General features: G+C 46.2%; 1 protein-coding gene across 4 annotated transcripts in view; it reads right to left on the reverse strand.

Annotated features, from left to right (window-relative positions):
- The window catches only part of RABGAP1L (RAB GTPase activating protein 1 like), an 803,631-nt gene that overhangs the window by 285,526 nt on the left and 499,464 nt on the right, over window positions 1-18,641 (reverse strand). For all 4 annotated transcript variants that reach the window (XM_030206422.1, XM_030206421.1, XM_030206423.1 and 1 more), the window contains one exon: window positions 1,552-1,626. In XM_030206422.1, coding sequence (XP_030062282.1) covers window positions 1,552-1,626 — 75 coding nt within the window. The remainder of the gene's footprint in view (window positions 1-1,551; window positions 1,627-18,641) is intronic.

Below are 18,641 nucleotides of genomic sequence, written 5' to 3' on the forward strand. Positions count from 1 at the left end.
ACAGGTAGGGGGGGTATGGGCCTGGGTCCACCTGCCTGAAGTGCACTGCACCCACTAAACCTGCTCCAGGGACCTGCATACTGCTGTCATGGACCTGAGTATGACATCTGAGGCTGGCACAGAGGCTGGCAAAAAATATCTTGAAAGATATATTTTGAGGGTGAGAGGGGGTTAGTGACCACTAGGGGAGTAATGGGAGGTCACCCCCAATTCCCCCTGGTGGTCATCTGGTCATTTCGGGCAGCTTTTTGTGCCTTGGTTGTGAGAAAAACACGACTAGGTAAAGTCGTCCAAGTGCTTGTCTGGGATGTCCTTTTTTTTTCCATTATGGGTCGAGGACGTCCTAGTGTTAGGCACGCCCAAGTCCTGCCTTCGCTACGCCTCCGATACGCCACCTTGAACTTTGGCCGTCCCTGCGACGGAAAGCAGTTGGGGACATCCAAAATCGGCTTTCGATTATACTGATTTGGATGACCCTGTGAGAAGGACGTCCACCTTCCGATTTGTGTCGAAAGATGGGCGTCCTTTTCTTTCGAAAATGAGCCCGATAGTAACATAGGGGGTCTTTTACTAAAGATTAGCTCAAGTTATCTGCAGCAGGGCTCATTTTATTTCTGTGAGCCCTGCTGCAGATAACTTGAGCTAATCTTTAGTAAAAGACTCCTTAGTAAATGACAGCAGATAAAGACCTGTATAGTCTATCTAGTCTGCCCAACAAGATAAACTCATTATATATGGTATGCAATACTTTATATATACACCCGAGTTTGATTTGCCCTTGCTATTTTCAAGGCATAGACCGTAGAAGTCTGTCCAGCACTGTTCTTGTACTAAAATTTCAGAAGTTAACGTTGAAGCCCCTTAAAATTTACACTCCAGCCCATTCATATCTATTCAGTCACGATCAGGGCACAGACCATAGAAGTCTGCCCAGCACTTGTTTAGCTTCCCAATTACCGGTGTTGCCACCCAATCTCTGCTAAGATTCCATGGATCCATTCCTTCTAAATAGGATTCCTTTGTGTTTATCCCACGCATGTTTGAATTCCATTACCGTTTTATCTCCACCACCTCCGTGAAAAAATACTTCCTGACATTGCTCCTGAGTCTGCCCCCCTTCAACCTTAATTCATGTCCTCTAGTTCTACCACCTTCCCATCTCCAGAAAAGGTCTGTTTGCGGATTAATACCTTTCAAATATTTGAATGTCTGTATCATGTCACCCCTATTTCTCCTTTCTTCCAAGGTATACATGTTCAGGTCGGCAAGTCTCTCCTCATACGGCTTGCAACGCAAATTCCATACCATTTTTATAGCTTTTCTTTGCACCGCTTCCAGTCTTTTTACATTTTTAGCCAGATACGGGCTCCAAAACTGAACACAATACTCCAACGACTTGTCGAGGGGCATCAACACCTCCTTTCTTCTACTGGTTATACCCGTCTCTATGCAGCCTAGCATCCTTCTGCCCACGGCCAGCAGGATACTAACCAAACAACCGACTCCTGTCTCCCAAATTACATTTTCTTTTTCACTTTATAATTTACTCACATGCAGCAGCAAAACAGCAGCAAGGAATGACTGTCCCTGGCAGTAGCCAATATCTTCATCATACACAGAATACGCCTAAAAGAATACAAAAAGAGAAAGGTTAAAAGCTCTATATTATTCTCAGTTCCAATTGTGTTAGATATATAAAGGTAAAGTAGCTTCAAAGGTAAAAATACCTTTCAGATCATTTTTCTTTTAAAGTAAGTTAGATATTGCTGTGTGAAGGGAACAAAAGACATTATTAAGAAGCATCATGCAGATCTCTGCCAGTGTTCAAATATCCATCCTTCAGGAAATTCAAGAACCACATAAATATTTAGCTTGTGGCTCTTCAAGACACTCCATGTTGTTTGTTTACATCACGCAATTCTAAAACAGTATGAAATCAAACAGAGCCCATATTTAAACTCAAAAGCTTAAAGAAGGAGCAGCCGAATATGGTTTATAAAGGAGTATCATGGTTTAAAAGTTCAACACAGCATGACAACTTAACTGATTGCAAGTTTTTAAAAACTAAAATAAGGCACACTTGAGGGTTTTCTTTAACTTCTATCTCAGTATATTCCACTGGATACAGAAAAGTGATGTCCTGTAGTGCTAATTACATGCCGTCATTCTAATTAATGGAAACTGCAGCAATAAATTAAAACAATGAACCCAATATATTATAAAACAAGGAGCACTAACTGAAACTTTGTATACATTAACATAACATCTTTAGATACAGACCTATTTACAGACACTTGTCTTTCTAACATAGTGATTACTTCGGACGCCCTTGTATAACAAAGTTTAATTGTGCTTTTCTGTTATAGAAAACACGCTGAATTCTCTGATACCACTATCTTTATATAGGTGCAGAACCACAAATGAACAACAAACTACGTAAACTTAAGACAACTGTTGAACTGAGCAGAACGGGTTTGGAGACACCCTTCTGCATTTGAACTTGAAAGGTATAAGGCTGATCTCTGTGATTATAGGTTAAAAATTAAACTGGTGAAAAAATATATTTCAAAACCAACGTTCTCTCTAATTTCTGCTGGCCTATGTGCGCATGAAAAACATTTTGTGCTCAAGTTTTCTTGACTCAATGTGTTGCAATACAGCCTATGTTCACATTACAGAACATCAGCAAAAAAGATGTGCCCAGTTCCTAGGTGTGTGCGCTCCCTTTCTGATCCATGTGCACACACATATGCACACAGCTTAGAGAAGTGTTTCTCAAGTCCAGTACCCACTGCCAGTCAGGTTTTCAGGATATCCACAATGAATATGCAGGAAAGATGGAGGCAGTGTATGCAAATCAATTTCATGCATATTCATTGTGGATATCCTTACTACGTCAGACGGGGGCGTGCCCATGTCAGGGAAGGAGAGACATCCTGAAGACTCGCGTTGATCAGCTGTTGTTCTTCTCGCCCGTGCAGCGCCTTCACACAGAGGTGAGAGGCGCTGCGCGGGCCGGTAAGGCGGAGGGGGGGTCCGGTGGAGGGGGGCAGCGGCAGTGATGACCTCAGGGGGGTGGGGCAGTGGTGGGAGAAGGAGAAAGAGAGATACAGGAAGGGAGGGGGGCCCGGCGCTGCAAAAGTTTTGATTTTTATTTTGAGTTTTTATTTAATACAGGGAGAAGCAGGGAGCAGCGGCGACCTCGGGCGGGGGGCAAGGCCGTCCATACAGGACGCTCCTGATGAGTGCCTTTGCCCCCTCCCGATCCTTTTTTAATGTTTGTTTAGATTTTCAATTTTATGCAGGGGAAAGCGTGTTTGTGTTGTTTATCTCACTTTTGTTTTTAAACATGCCAGCTTGGATTTTTATGTTGCAGGGGGAAGCGGGGAGATGACAGCTCAGGTCTTAACGACAGGTCTGACCTCACGTTAAATTTATCACGGTAAATGATTCGTTGCAATCATCGGTATGGTTAGTGCATCCTGAATTGTCCACATTTCAATGGTAGTTACTCGTTTGCATTCCGTTTTCGTTAGCTGCTAGCGTCGTCAGAAAATAGCCTTTAATGCATGCTACGGTTGAAAATTTCTTCGTTAAAGGGTCGTTAAGGTTTAGTGCATCTGGGCCCTAGTCCTGGAGGCACCCCTGCCAGTCAGATTTTCAGGATATCCACAACAAATATTCATGAGAGAGATTTGCAATCATTGCCTCCACAGCATTCAAATCTCTCTCATGAATATTCATTGTGGATATCCTGAAAACTTGACTGGCTGCGGTGCCTCCTGGATAAGGCTTGAGAACCACTGGCCTAGACTATACTTTACTCTCTGTTCTGCATGCTCCCTTACCCACAACCAACATGGTTGAGGGCCTTGGAAGATGTGCAAACAGATGCTTCATATCTACATAGAGTACATTAATGGAGGGAAAGGAACAGTTATACATATGTCTGTTTATTCCGTGCTTCCACCATGTGAACATGACCTCTATGTCTTTTCCCTATGAGTTTAGCAAACGTGTACAGATGACTTCCATTTTATAAAACTTACAGCAACAAGTCGAACTTCCAGAAAACGCTGATACTGCGAATAATCACGAGTGAGGATTCAGTCACTGCATTTTTAAAAGAAGTTAAACCTAAAAGAAGTTGTTTACACTACTTGGGATTTGATAAATTAGCATTTCCAAATGTTGAAGACACCTAACTGGTGCAAGTATAGTATACGTTTCTGAAAGCCTTACAGAAGATAAAATGGCTGATGTAGAAAGACTACTGGAAGCGTTTGTTGATAGAAGAGTAGAGCCACATGACTGATCCGAAGATAATCTAAAATGTTACTGGTGAAAATCATGATTTGGATGCAACCGAAGATGAGGATAAGGAACCAGAGCCACTACCTAAGATCAAAGAGGCGCTTGCAAGTTTGCAAACAGAACATAAATTTCTTGAAACAAAAAAGCTACTGTAGTTTCTCTTTCAGTTTCACTATTAAGACACGTCTTAAATACTTTATTGTACGGACAAGATGGTGGTTTGAGGCTTTCAATTATTGTTTCCCTTTTAAATTTTATTCTATAGTACTGTATAAGCTGAATGCAGAAAAATGGGTTGGCATTTCTAACGTGATCTTATACCGCGATGTGATTCTTTGGACCTTTCAGGGCAGTACAGGCCCCTTAAGAGTGCATGCATTTACTTATTTGGAGAACATATTTATTTGAGGAACATTTAAAAAAATCATTTATCAAAAGCCTCTTCATTAAAACTCTATAGCATGGAGATCTTTTCTTATCTTAATTAAAAAAAAACCAATAAACCTACATGGATCGTGACAGTCTTACTTTGGGGCAACTCTAGGTAATTAGAGCCCAGCAGTTTACCAACGAACCTCTGAAATTATCTCAATCTTGAAGAATATTCTGAAAAACACAGGCCAAAGCACAGGGTGCTCTGTTCGCAAATAGCCACCAACTGTTTCTTTTTTGCAGGACACGTGTTTTTTTTTCTCTTTTTAATTTCCGACACTAAGCATCAGACACACAGTACCTAACTGGTCACAAACTATTGAGCGTCTTTCTAGAAAACAGTCAATAGTATCAGATTAAAGCATGACTTGATACCTGTTTATCTTCACGCTCAGAACAAGCCTTGGAAGAACAGTTACAACTTGCTATGCAGATGCACAAACACACATACAGGTCATATAGGCAAAGGCTATGCTGGGAGGTATGTAAGGGCCTCAACAACAGTTCTCAGTACAAATTTAAATAAAACTCAGAGTTAACAAAATCTTTACCTCAGCATATGGGGAAAACTGCAGAAAAACCCTACTGCAGTCCTTTGGAGATTAACTGTAAATAACAACATGTTTGACAAAATGGAATTACCAAAATTTACTGCATATAATACACATATTATTGCCCTCATTTTACAAGCCCTATTCACGTCTGAGATACGCAGAAGCCAGCATTTAAATATTTATCTTGTATAAATTCTAAGCCCTCATTTTGCCAAACCTAGATATGCACATATCAAACCCATGTGCACACAAAATGGAAAGTGGGTGTGGTCTGGGTGAAACAAGGGCATGCAAGTTGATAGATGTTTATTCTCCATTTCAGAAGGGGAGAAATGGTGAGATGTGTACCTGGGAGCATTTTATGAAGTCCACTGCAATGCCCCCTAGGGTGCCCTATTGCTTTCTTGGGATGTCTGGGGGACCAGTCTACTAAAAATGCTGGCTCCTCCTACATCCCAATGGCTTGATTTTGTGTGTTTTGCACTTGGATCTTTTTTTTTTTTTTTTTTTTTTAAATGGACCAAAAAACAAAAGGACCAAATCACAAAAACCTTGTTCAAAAAACATTTTTTTTGACAAGATAGGCCTTCTTTTTTGAAAATGACCTTCTCTCCTATTCAGATTTTCAAAGTTGGACTTAGACATCTTATTGAAAATGCCCCTCTAGATGTCAATGTAGAATATGCTCCCAACTAGCATCCTTGGGGCACCTGAATGGAGTACTCCGTTGTGGAATTCTCTATAAGTCTACATATTTTCCAGTGTGCAGGGCTGAGGACTAAATACCCTGCTAGTTCAGTGTTGCATCTCCACCACAGAAAATGCTTTATAAAACTGTTCTCTTTCCAAACAGTGAACATAACATTCTATAGCAAGTAGGTAAGAAATACAAAAGAAAAAAACAACAATGGAGATAAAAACAGCAACACACAGCTGCTGCAAATTCCTCTGAACCTGAGATACAAGAAATCTAAGCCACAGGTTCGACAAAGTTGATTCTCTGACAACAACTTTTCAGTCCAGTTTTGAACTTATATATGTTATATGTACATAAGCATCAAGAACAAAGAAATGAAGTCTAAGACCAAGAAAACTGGCAGAAAGATACAGAAATATTTCCCATCATTTTGGGTGTCACAGGCTTGATCAAAAAGAACTTCCAAGTGCATCTAGATAAGTTGCCTGTACATGTTACATCTTATGAACTCCAGAAAGAAGCACTCTTTGGCATGATGCAAGTACTATGGTGAGCACTAGTAGTAAATTTGAGAGATTGAGATCACATTCCACATACCCTGGCTTAGAAGTGAAGTTCTTTACTGTCATGGTATGCGCAAGATAGCCTATTTGGAGAAATTGCCCCTAGACAAACCAAAGGTTCAGCATCCCGTTTCCAACAGTGGCTAATCTGGGTCACAAGAACCTGGCAAGATCCCAAAAGAGTAAAACAGACTTTATGCTGCTTATCCCAAGTCCATCTTAATAATGATTTATGGCTTTTTCTTTTAGGACTAGTAAAAAAGGCCCGTTTCTGAAAGAAATGAAACGGGTGCTAGGATAATGATGATGTAATTGCAATTATGTTGTTAACAGTACCCTTACCAAAAATCAGGGTATATAATTAGCGTGTGTGTGTGAGACAGTGTGTGGGCACTCCCTTCCACATCAATTCCCCCTTTTCCCATCAGTTGCAGGGATGGCCAAATTTCAAGGGGGTGTCGGAGGTATAGCGACAGGGCAGTTGAGGACGTCCAAAATTTGGACGTTTCTGCAATGGGCAGTTAAGAACGTCCAAAATCGGATGTTTCTATCAGAAAGACATCTTTCTCATAGAAACATCCAATTTTGGACGTCCTTAACTGCCCATTGCAGAAACGTCCAAAATTTGGACGCCCTCTACTGCTCCGTCACAGAAACGTCAAAATTTTGGATGTCCTGAATGCCTCCCTTCGGGCCTCCTTCCCTCCCTGTGTCCCGCCCTCGTCTGACGCAACTTCCGTGAGGGCGGGACGCAAGGAGGGAAGGAGGGCCAAAGGGAGGCATTCTGCTGCCTGCAGCGCTGCTTTCACGGAGGTGAGACTGCGATTTCAATGCAGGGGGCCCGGACCGGTGACGGATGGAGGGGGGAAGCGGTGGTGACCTCGGGGGGGGGGGGGGGTTGGAGGGGGAGCAGTGGCTGCGGCGACCTCGTGGGGGGGTGGAGGGGGGGAGCAGTGGTGACCTCGGAGAAGTGCTTGGCAGCAAGGGCGGCAGGGGCAGGGCCCTGGGGGCGGCCTTGGCCCGGGCCCAGCCCAGTCCCTCGGCGGCCCTGGGTGGAGATGGTGGTGCGTGTGGAGGAAGGGCTGAAGCTGCTCCTGCAACGTTCCAATGTCTCTCACTGCGTTCGTAACCATCTCCTGACATCAGGCAAGCAGGCTTCTACTGCGGGAGAGTGACGTCAGGAGATGATTATGAACACAGGTAGAAACACTGGAACGTTGCAGGAGCAAATTTTTATATTAAATGTTGTCCATGTTTTTTTTAAACCCTGCTAAGCTGTTTTCCCAAATTCTCTGGCAACAAATTCCAGAGTTTAACTACACACTAAGTCAAGAAACATTTTATCCGTTTCATATTAAATTTACTACTTTGTAGCTTCATCGTATACCCCCTAGTCCTAGTATTTTTGGAAAGAGTAAACAAACTATTCACGTTTACCCATTCCACTCCATTCATTATTTTATAGACCTCTATCATATCTCCCCTCAGCCGTCTCTTCTCCAAGCTGAAGAGCCCTAGACGCTTCAGCCGTTTAGGGAAGTCGTACTATCCCCTTTATCATTTTCGTCACCCTTCTCTGTACCTTTTCTAATTCTGCTATATCTTTTCTGAGATGCGGTGACCAGAATTGAACACAATATTTGAGGTACAGTCACTCCATGGACTAATACAAAGGCATTATAATGTCCTCATTTTTTTTCCATTCCTTTCCTAATAATACCTAATAATCTATTTGCTTTCTTAGCCGCTGCAGCACATTGAGTAGAGCATTTCAACGTATCAACAATGATGCCGAGATCCCTTTCTTGGTCAGTAACTCCTAACGTGGAACCTTGCATGACGTAGCTATAGTTCGGGTTCCTCTTTCCCACATGCATCACTTTACACTTGCTCACATTAAACATCATCTGCCAATTAGACGCCCAGTCTCCCAATGTCATAATGTCATCTTGTAATTTTTCACAATCCTCTCACGATTTAACAACTTTGAATAACTTTGTTTTTTTGTTACATTTGTACCCCGCGCTTTCCCACTCATGGCAGGCTCAATACGGCTTACATGGGGCAATGGAGGGTTAAGTGACTTGCCCAGAGTCACAAGGAGCTGCCTGTGCCTGAAGTGGGAATCGAACTCAGTTCCTCAGCTCCCCAGGACCAAAGTCCTCCACCCTTACCACTAGGCCACTCCTCCACTTTGTGTCGTCAGCAAATTTAATTACCTCACTAGTTACTCCCATCTCTAAATCATTTATAAATATGTTAAAAAGCAGCGGTCCCAGCACAGACCCCTGAGGAACCCCACTATCTACCCTTCTCCTTTGAGAATACTGACCATTTAATCCTACTCTCTATTTTCTATCCTTTAACCAGCGTTTAATCCACAATAGGACACTACCTCCTATCCAATGACTCTCCAATTTCCTCTGGAGTCTTTCATGAGGTACTTTGTCAAACGCCTTTTGAAAATCCAGATACACAATATCACTCGCCTTTATCCACATTTGTCCACTTCTTCAAAGAAATGTTACAGATTGGTGAGGCAAGATTTCCCTTCACTAAATCCATGTTGGCTTTGTTTCATTAATCCATGCTTTTGAATATGCTCTATAATTTTGTTCTTTATAATAGTCTCTACCATTTTGCCCGGCACCGATGTCAGGCTCACCGGTCTATAATTTCCCGGATCCCCTCTGGAACCTTTTTTAAATATTGGTGTTACATTGGCTACCCTCCAATCTTCCGGTACCATGCTCAATTTTAAAGATAATTTATGTATTACTAACAACAGTTCCGCTAGTTCATTTTTCAATTCTATCAGTACTCTGGGATGAAAAACATCCGGTCCAGGAGATTTGCTACTCTTCAATTTGTCAAATTGCCCCATTACATCCTCTAGGTTTATAGAGATTTCATTCAGTTTCTCTGACTCGTCAGATTCGAATACCATTTCTGGCACCGGTATCATTCCCAAATCTTCCTCGGTGAAGACTGAAGCAAAGAATTCATTTAATCTCTCCGCTATGGATTTGTCTTTCCTGATCACCCCTTTTACCCCTCAATCCTCTAGCGGTCCAACCAATTCTTTTGCCAACTTCGTGCTTTTAACATACCTAAAAAAATTCTTACTATGTGTTTTTGCCTCCAACGCAATCTTTTTTTCAAAGTCCCTCTTTGCCTTCCTTATCAGCTCTTTGCATTTGACTTGACATTCCTTATGTTGTTTCTTGTTATTTTCAGTCAGTTCCTTCTTCCATTTTCTCACTTTTTAACCAAGCCGGCTGTCGTTTGGTCGTCCTCCCTCCTTTTTTTAATACACAGAATATATTTGGCCTGGGCCTCCAGGATGGTATTTTTGAACAGCATCCACGCCTGTTGTCAGTTTTGACACTCGCAGCCACCCCTCTAAGTTTTTATTTTCACTGCTCTTCTCAATTTATCATAGTCTCCCTTTTGAAAGTTAAATGCTAATGTAGTGGATATCCTGTGTATACTTACTCCAAAGCTAATATCCAAAACAGTTTTACATTACAAACTAGGCACTGAATGGATTTGAAATTTCATGCCTTGAGAGCACAAGATTGAAGTTGTTGAATTTTTCTAGGACTCTAATTAGGGATTTCATAATATATGCGCCTCAAGTTTAATTCCTTTATATTAAATGCTGGAGCATATTTACTTCCCTATACTATTTACTGCTTTAACGAGTACCATCCAAATTGATGACTTCTGAAGGCAAATCATAGGTCTGTTCATTGTCTGCCACAGAGTTGGCAGTTTTTTTATTTGTACGTATTCTGAGTTATATTTACCAAATTAAAATGTGCCACCCACATTATAGTGGAACATTCAAAATAACAGAGCATATCCATATGTTGTGAACACTTACTGTTTACTGTCAGCAGTGTCTAATGACAAGATGCTTTGGAGTTTTAATGCTATCTTTGTTTCTATGGAAACATTTCTTGGTGATCAGTAATTGTTTTACTCCAGTGTAAATCTTAAGAAGTACTCATTGTGAATCTCTTATTAAACACTAAAATACGCTCTCTTGAATCACAAGTCACCAATAGCATTTTTCAAAGGAGCTCATATATAAATTACTGACAGTAAAGTTCCTCAACCAATGACAGCGAGGCTAGCCATCCTTCACTGTCCTGGCACTGATGCAAAGCTTGGTTGAGAACTCGTGCCCTGGTTTGGCTACTGTTGGAAACAGGATACTGGGCTAGATGGCTATTGGCCTGACCAAGTATGGCTACTTTTATGTTCTCACGTTCTTATCCTTTGTATTCCACTCTGCTGGTTCTATATTTGCAGCAGAACATCATAATGATATAGCCTATTATGTAACTGAAAATCATTATGTAACTGAAAATTTTGTGATCTACGCTTGCAGCCTTTTGATCTTGAATCAGTATCTAGCATTAAATTAAAGGACAATGAAACAATGGCCAATAACAGTATGTTTTTCCATGCTTTTACTGCCCTATCAGCAACAGTGAGATTTTGAGCTGCAAGCTTCTTAGCAATCCTACTACAAATAAACTTTCATTTTTATGCAATAATTTTTAAAAGTGGGGAACCAATACGGATTTGGAAGTTGTTGCTGCAGAGCTCTACTCGGGTTCTGAGTCTTTGCTGGTCCCTATGGAGAAAGGGAGGCAAAGTTATGGACCCGCTGAGCTGTCCTGGATGGTTCAAGCAACCCTAGAATCTTGTGGCATGAAACCACTAGCAGATCTTGCTCCATGGGACAAAGTTTGGATGGGGTGTTGTTGAATCTGGCTAACCCTGCCGCTTTGCCACAACCAGGAAGTGCTTTTCCCTGCAGTGTTACCAAGCATCTGATCCAAGTAGGGCAAAGAATTGGCTCTGCTCTGAAGGGTATACCGCAAGTGGTATCTTTCCCTACTATTAGGGGGAAGGAGTGGAGTTATTGTGGGGGAAAGGGGGAAGTGGGTGTCTCCCCCTCCCTGCCTCTGGGTTCATTGTTGTCTTCCAGGGGGATGGGGCATCTAGAGGAACTAGCAGCGGTTACTTTAGTGTCCCTGTGAGAAGCGCTGTTCACATGCATAAAAGCGAATGCTACATACCTGTAGAAGGTATTCTCCAAGGACAGTAGGCTGATTGTTCTCACTGATGGGTGACGTCCACGGCACCCCCTCCAATCGGAATCTTCACTAGCAAAGGCGTTTGCTAGTCCTCGCACGCCGATGCGCACCGCGCATGCGCGGCCGTCTTCCTGCCCGAACCGGCTCGTGTTTGTCAGTCCCGTATGTAGCAAAAGAAAGACAAGGGAAGACACAACTCCAAAGGGGAGGCGGGCGGGTTTGTGAGAACAATCAGCTTGCTGTCCTCGGAGAATACCTTCTACAGGTATGTAGCATTCGCTTTCTCCGAGGACAAGCAGGCTGCTTGTTCTCACTGATGGGGTATCCCTAGCCCCCAGGCTCACTCAAAACAACAAACATGGTCAATTGGGCCTCGCAACGGCAAGGACATAACTGAGATTGACCTAACAACTTATCCAACTAACTGAGAGTATAGCCTGGAACAGAATAAACATGGGCCTAGGGGGGTGGAGTTGGATTCAAACCCCAAACAGATTCTGAAGCACTGACTGCCCGAACCGACTGTCGCATCGGGTATCCTGCTGCAGACAGTAATGAGATGTGAATGTGTGGACAGATGACCACGTCGCAGCTTTGCAGATCTCTTCAATAATGGCTGACTTCAAGTGGGCCACTGACGCTGCCATGGCTCTAACATTGTGAGCCGTGACATGACCCTCAAGAGCCAGCCCAGCCTGGGCGTAAGTGAAGGAAATGCAATCTGCTAGCCAATTGGATATGGTGCGTTTCCCCACAGCCACTCCCCTCCTGTTGGGATCAAAAGAAACAAACATTTGGGTAGACTGTCTGTTGGGCTGTGTCCGCTCCAGATAGAAGGCCAATGCTCTTTTGCAGTCCAATGTGTGCAGCTGACGTTCAGCAGGGCAGGAATGAGGACGGGGAAAGAATGTTGGCAAGACAATTGACTGGTTCAGATGGAACTCCGACACCACCTTTGGCAAGAATTTAGGGTGAGTGCGGAGGACTACTCTATTATGATGAAATTTGATATAAGGAGCATGAGCTACTAGGGCTTGAAGCTCACTGACTCTACGAGCTGAAGTTACTGCCACCAAGAAAATGACATTCCAGGTCAAGTACTTCAGATGGCATGAATTCAGTGGCTCAAAAGGAGGTTTCATCAGCTGGGTGAGAACGACATTGAGATCCCATGACACTGTAGGAAGTTTGATGGGGGGCTTTGACAGAAGCAAACCTCTCATAAAGCGAACAACTAAAGGCTGTCCCGAGATCGGCTTACCTTCCACACGGTAATGGTATGCACTGATTGCGCTAAGGTGAACCCTTACAGAGTTGGTCTTGAGACCAGACTCAGACAAGTGCAGAAGGTAGTCAAGCAGGGTTTGTGTAGGACAAGAGCGAGGATCTAAGGCCTTGCTGTCACACCAGACGGCAAACCTCCTCCATAAAAAGAAGTAACTCCTCTTAGTGGAGTCTTTCCTGGAAGCAAGCAAGATACGGGAGACACCCCCCGACAGACCCAAAGAGGCAAAGTCTACGCTCTCAACATCCAGGCCGTGAGAGCCAGAGACTGGAGGCTGGGATACAGAAGCGCCTCTTCGTTCTGGGTGATGAGGGTCGGAAAACACTCCAATCTTCACGGTTCTTCGGAGGACAAGTCCAGAAGAAGAGGGAACCAGATCTGACGCGGCCAAAAAGGAGCAATCAGAATCATGGTGCCTCGGTCTTGCTTGAGTTTCAACAAAGTCTTCCCCACCAGAGGTATGGGAGGATAAGCATACAGCAGACCTTCCCCCCAATCCAGGAGGAAGGCAACCAATGCCAGTCGGCCGTGGGCCTGAAGTCTGGAACAGAACTGAGGGACCTTGTGGTTGGCTCGAGATGCGAAGAGATCTACCAAGGGGGTGCCCCACACTTGGAAGATCCGGCGCACTACTCTGGAGTTGAGCGACCACTCGTGAGGTTGCATAATCCTGCTCAACCTGTCGGCCAGACTGTTGTTTACGCCTGCCAGATATGTGGCTTGGAGAAACATGCCGTAATGGCGAGCCCACAGCCACATGCTGATGGCTTCCTGACACAGGGGGCGAGATCCGTTGCCCCCCTGCTTGTTGATGTAATACATGGCAACCTGGTTGTCTGTCTGAATTTGGATAATTTGGTGGGACAGCCGATCTCTGAAAGCCTTCAGAGCGTTCCAGACCGCTCGTAACTCCAGGAGACTGATCTGTAGACCTTGTTCCTGGAGGGACCAGCTTCCCTGGGTGTGAAGCCCATCGACATGAGCTCCCCACCCCAGGAGAGACGCATCCGTAGTCAGCACTTTTTGCGGCTGAGGAATTTGGAAAGGGCGCCCCAGAGTCAAATTGGACCAAATCGTCCACCAGTGCAGGGATTCGAGAAAACTCGTGGACAGGTGGATCACGTCCTCTAGATCCCCAGCAGCCTGAAACCACTGGGAAGCTAGGGTCCATTGAGCAGATCGCATGCGAAGATGAGCCATGGGAGTCACATGAACTGTGGAGGCCATGTGGCCGAGCAATCTCAACATCTGCCGAGCTGTGATCTGCTGCGACGCTCGCACCCGGGAAACGAGGGACAACAGATTGTTGGCCCTTGTCTCTGGGAGATAGGCACGAGCCGTCCGAGAATCCAGCAGAGCTCCTATGAATTCGAGTCTCTGTACTGGGAGAAGATGGGACTTTGGATAATTTATCACAAACCCCAGTAGCTCCAGGAGTCGAATAGTCATCTGCATGGACTGTAGAGCTCCTGCCTTGGATGTGTTCTTCACCAGCCAATTGTCGAGATAAGGGAACACGTGCACCCCAAGCATGTGACACTTTGTGATCACCCTGGGTGCGGAGGCGAGCCCAAAGGGTAGCACACAGTACTGGAAGTGATGCGTTCCCAGACGAAATCGGAGATACTGTCTGTGAGCTGGCAGTATCGGGATATGCGTGTAAGCATCCTTTAAGTCCAGAGAGCATAGCCAATCTTTTTCCTGAATCATGGGAAGAAGGGTGCCCAGGGAAAGCATCCTGAACTTTTCTTTGACCAGATATTTGTTCAGGGCCCTTAGGTCTAGGATGGGACGCATCCCCTCTGTTTTTTTTTCCACAAGGAAGTACCTGGAATAGAATCCTAGCCCTTCTTGCCCGGGTGGCACGGGCTCGACCGCATTGGTGCTGAGAAGGGCGGAGAGTTCCTCTGCAAGTACCTGCTTGTGCTGGAAGCTGAAAGACTGAGCTCCCGGTGGGCAATTTGGAGGCATGGAGGCCAAATTGAGAGCGTATCCTTGCCGGACTATTTGGAGAACCCACTGGTCGGAGGTTATAAGAGGCCACCTTTGGCGAAAAACTTTCAACCTCCCCCCGACCGGTAGATCGTCCGGCACAGACACTTTGATATCGGCTATGCTCTGCTGGAGCCAGTCAAAAGCTCGTCCCCTGCTTTTGCTGGGGAGCTAAGGGGCCTTGCTGAGGCGCACGCTGCTGACGAGAGCGAGCGCGCTGGGGTTTAGCCTGGGCCGCAGGCTGTCGAGAGGGAGGACTGTACCTACGCTTACCAGAAGAGTAGGGAACAGTCCTCCTTCCCCCATAAAAACGCCTACCTGATGAGGTAGATGCTGAAGGCTGCCGGCGGGAGAATTTGTCGAAAGCGTTATCCCGCTGGTGGAGCTGTTCTACCACCTGTTCGACTTTTTCTCCAAAAATGTTATCCGCATGGCAAGGGGAGTCCGCAATCCTCTGCTGGATCCTATTCTCCAGGTCGGAGGCACGCAGCCATGAGAGTCTGCGCATCACCACACCTTGAGCAGCAGCCCTGGATGCAACATCAAAGGTATCAAATATCCCTCTGGCCAGGAATTTTCTACATGCCTTCAGCTGCCTGACCACCTCCTGAAACGGCTTGGCTTGCTCAAAAGGGAGCTGGTCCACCAAGTCTGCCAGCTTCCGCACATTGTTCCGCATATGGATGCTCGTGTAGAGCTGGTAAGACTGAATCTTGGCCAAGAGAATGGAAGAATGGTAGGCCTTCCTCCCAAAGGAGTCTAAGGTTCTGGGGTCTTTGCCCGGGGGCGCCGAAGCATGCTCCCTAGAACTCTTAGCCTTCTTCAGGGCCAGATCCACCACACCAGAGTCATGAGGCAACTGAGTGCGCATCAGCTCTGGGTCCCCATGGATCCGATATTGGGATTCTATCTTTTTGGGAATGTGGGGATTAGTTAGTGGCTTGGTCCAGTTCGCCAGCAATGTCTTTTTCAGGACATGATGCATGGGTACTGTGGACGCTTCCTTAGGTGGAGAAGGATAGTCCAAGAGCACAAACATTTCAGCCCTCGGCTCATCCTCCACAACCACCGAGAAGGGGATGGCCGTAGACATCTCCCGGACAAATGCCGAGAAAGACAGACTCTCGGGAGGAGAAAGCTGTCTCTCAGGGGAGGGAGTGGGGTCAGAAGGAAGGCCATCAGACTCCTCGTCAGAGAAATATCTGATGTCCTCCTCTGCCTCCCACGAGGCCTCATCATCGGTATCAGACACAAGTTCACGGACCTGTGTCTGAAGCCGTGTCCGTCTCGACTCCGTGGAATCATGGCCACGGTGGGAGCGTCGAGAGGTGGACTCCCTGGCCGGCAGCGGCGAAGCTCCCTCCCTCGACGTCGTCGGGGAGTCCCACCTGGGAGGCAGCTGAAACCGGTACCGCAAGCGGCACCGGTACCGGGGACTTCACCCCGGGCAAAGGGCCAGCTGTCACCTCACTCGACGGCACCGGTGGCGCAAGCACCCCCGGTACCGGAGGAGAAGGGCGCAACAGGTCTTCCAGAATGCCAGGAAGAACGGCCCGGAGACTCTCGTGCAGAGCGGTTGTAGAGAAAGACTGGGAAGCCGGTGCAGGCGTCAAGGTTAGAATCTTTTCCGGGCATGGAGGCGGTACCGGGCTGTCCGAGGTAGAGCGCACCGACACCTCCTGGATGGAGGGTGAGCGGTCCTCCCGGTGCCGATGCCTGCTGGGTGCCGACTCCCTCGGCGACCCAGAGCTCCCGGTACCCAGTCGGGAAGGTGACCGGTGACGATGCTTCTTCGACTTCTTCGAGCTAAGCATGTCACCGGAGCTCCCTGGTACCAATGAGGAGGACATTGAATCCAGAGGTTGCTTCCTCGGGGCCGGGGCCGAAGATGGTCGATCCCGGGGGGGCTGTACCGCAGGAGCCCTCAGGGCAGGAGGAGACCTACCCGAAGGCTCACCGCCACCAGCAGGGGAATGGACAGCTCTCACCTGCACTCCAGAGGAAGCACTACCGTCCGACGACATCAGCACCAGAGGGGGTCCCGGTACCACCGACGCCGACGCACACTTCCGAAGCCTCGGTACCGACAATGCAGGAGGAGGACGCCTCGATGCAGATGCGGTCTCCGAAGACTTCGGTGCTGCCGACGCCGATGCACCCGACGAATCTCTCGATGCCGATGCCGTCGAAGCGCCGGAGAACAGAACGTTCCACTGGGATAATCTCGCTACCCGAGTCCTCTTTTGCAAAAGAGCACAAAGACTACAGGCCCACAGCCGGTGCCCAGCCCCCAGACACTGAAGACACGAGGCGTGCCTATCAGTGAGCGAGATTACCCGGGCGCACTGGGTGCACTTCTTGAAGCCGCTGGAAGGCTTCGATGTCATGGGCGGAAAAATCGCGCCGGCGAAATCAAAATTCGCGATGATGACACGAGGCACCGAGACAAAATGGGAAAAAAAACCCGTGCAGGCGGCCAACAAGGCCGCTCCTGAAAGCGAAAGAAAACTTACGCTGGGAAAAAGCTAGAAATACGGGAAATAGGTTCTCACTCTTTTTTTTTTTTTTTGAAAACACGAAAGACGCGTGAGGGTCCTCTGAGGGGCACGAAACGGCGGCAAAAACATGACCGTCCCGAGCGCGGACAAAAGAAGACTGACGAGCACGAGCCGATTTGGGCGGGAAGACGACCACGCATGCGCGGTGCACATCGGCGCGCGAGGACTAGCAAACGTCTTTGCTAGTGAAGATTCCGATTGGAGGGGGTGCCGTGGACGTCACCCATCAGTGAGAACAAGCAGCCTGCTTGTCCTCGGAGAATTTTATTTAAGACAGATGATGTTCCTATGCAGTATTTGGTCCTATTCAGGTGCAGAGTCAGCAAGCTGCAAGAACTAAGGGGCCGATATTCAGACTACAGGAGTTAGCCCGGCTTGCTCCCAAAAGTCACCGTTAAATCCAGGTATTCAATGCTGGGCCATTTCCGGTGACCGGCACTGAATATCAGGTTTATTTTTGGCCCACTTGACGATAACTGGCTATGCTGATATTCAGATTTAGTTGGTTATCTTCTAACCGGCCAAAGATATTCCACATATTCATGCGGCCAAATATAGCTGCTAAAGTGGGGATGAAAATAGGCGGATAGCTGGTTATGTCAGCCGATATAACCGGATTATCTACTAGCTGCTAACCAGTGATATTCAGTGGGAGGTAGCTGGCTATCCCCCGCTCCATATCGCTGGATAGCCGGTTATGGGGCATTTAACTGGCCATGGGTCGATCCTTGCCGGTTAAATGCTGTTGAATATCAGGGGGTGGGGTAAAATGCTTGGAAATGCAATTGCATGAACTGTAAGATGTTACTGCGTCTTCAACTGAGACTTGGAGACCAGTGGGTCAGTGAGAAGTGTGGGAACCTTTTTGAATCTGACTGGAGTCTTCTATGGAGCCTATTACAAGAAGAACTACCCTTCTTGCCACCTTTGCAATGAATTAGTTCATAATGGTACTTTAAAACTGTATTTCAGACAAATAGTGGAACAGTTTTTGGGATTGCATATTAGAGTTGCTTCCTGAGATGCTTAGACTCATCCCAGCCAGGGACTTGTTGGCCCTTTAAACCTGTTTTTTTTTTTTTGTGCAGGAGGTAATGTTTTTGTTTTTTAAAAATTGTGCAGATGTTTTGTAATT

The sequence above is a fragment of the Microcaecilia unicolor genome, chromosome 6 (genome assembly GCF_901765095.1).
Source record: "Microcaecilia unicolor chromosome 6, aMicUni1.1, whole genome shotgun sequence".
NCBI classification, from domain to species: Eukaryota; Metazoa; Chordata; class Amphibia; order Gymnophiona; family Siphonopidae; genus Microcaecilia; species Microcaecilia unicolor.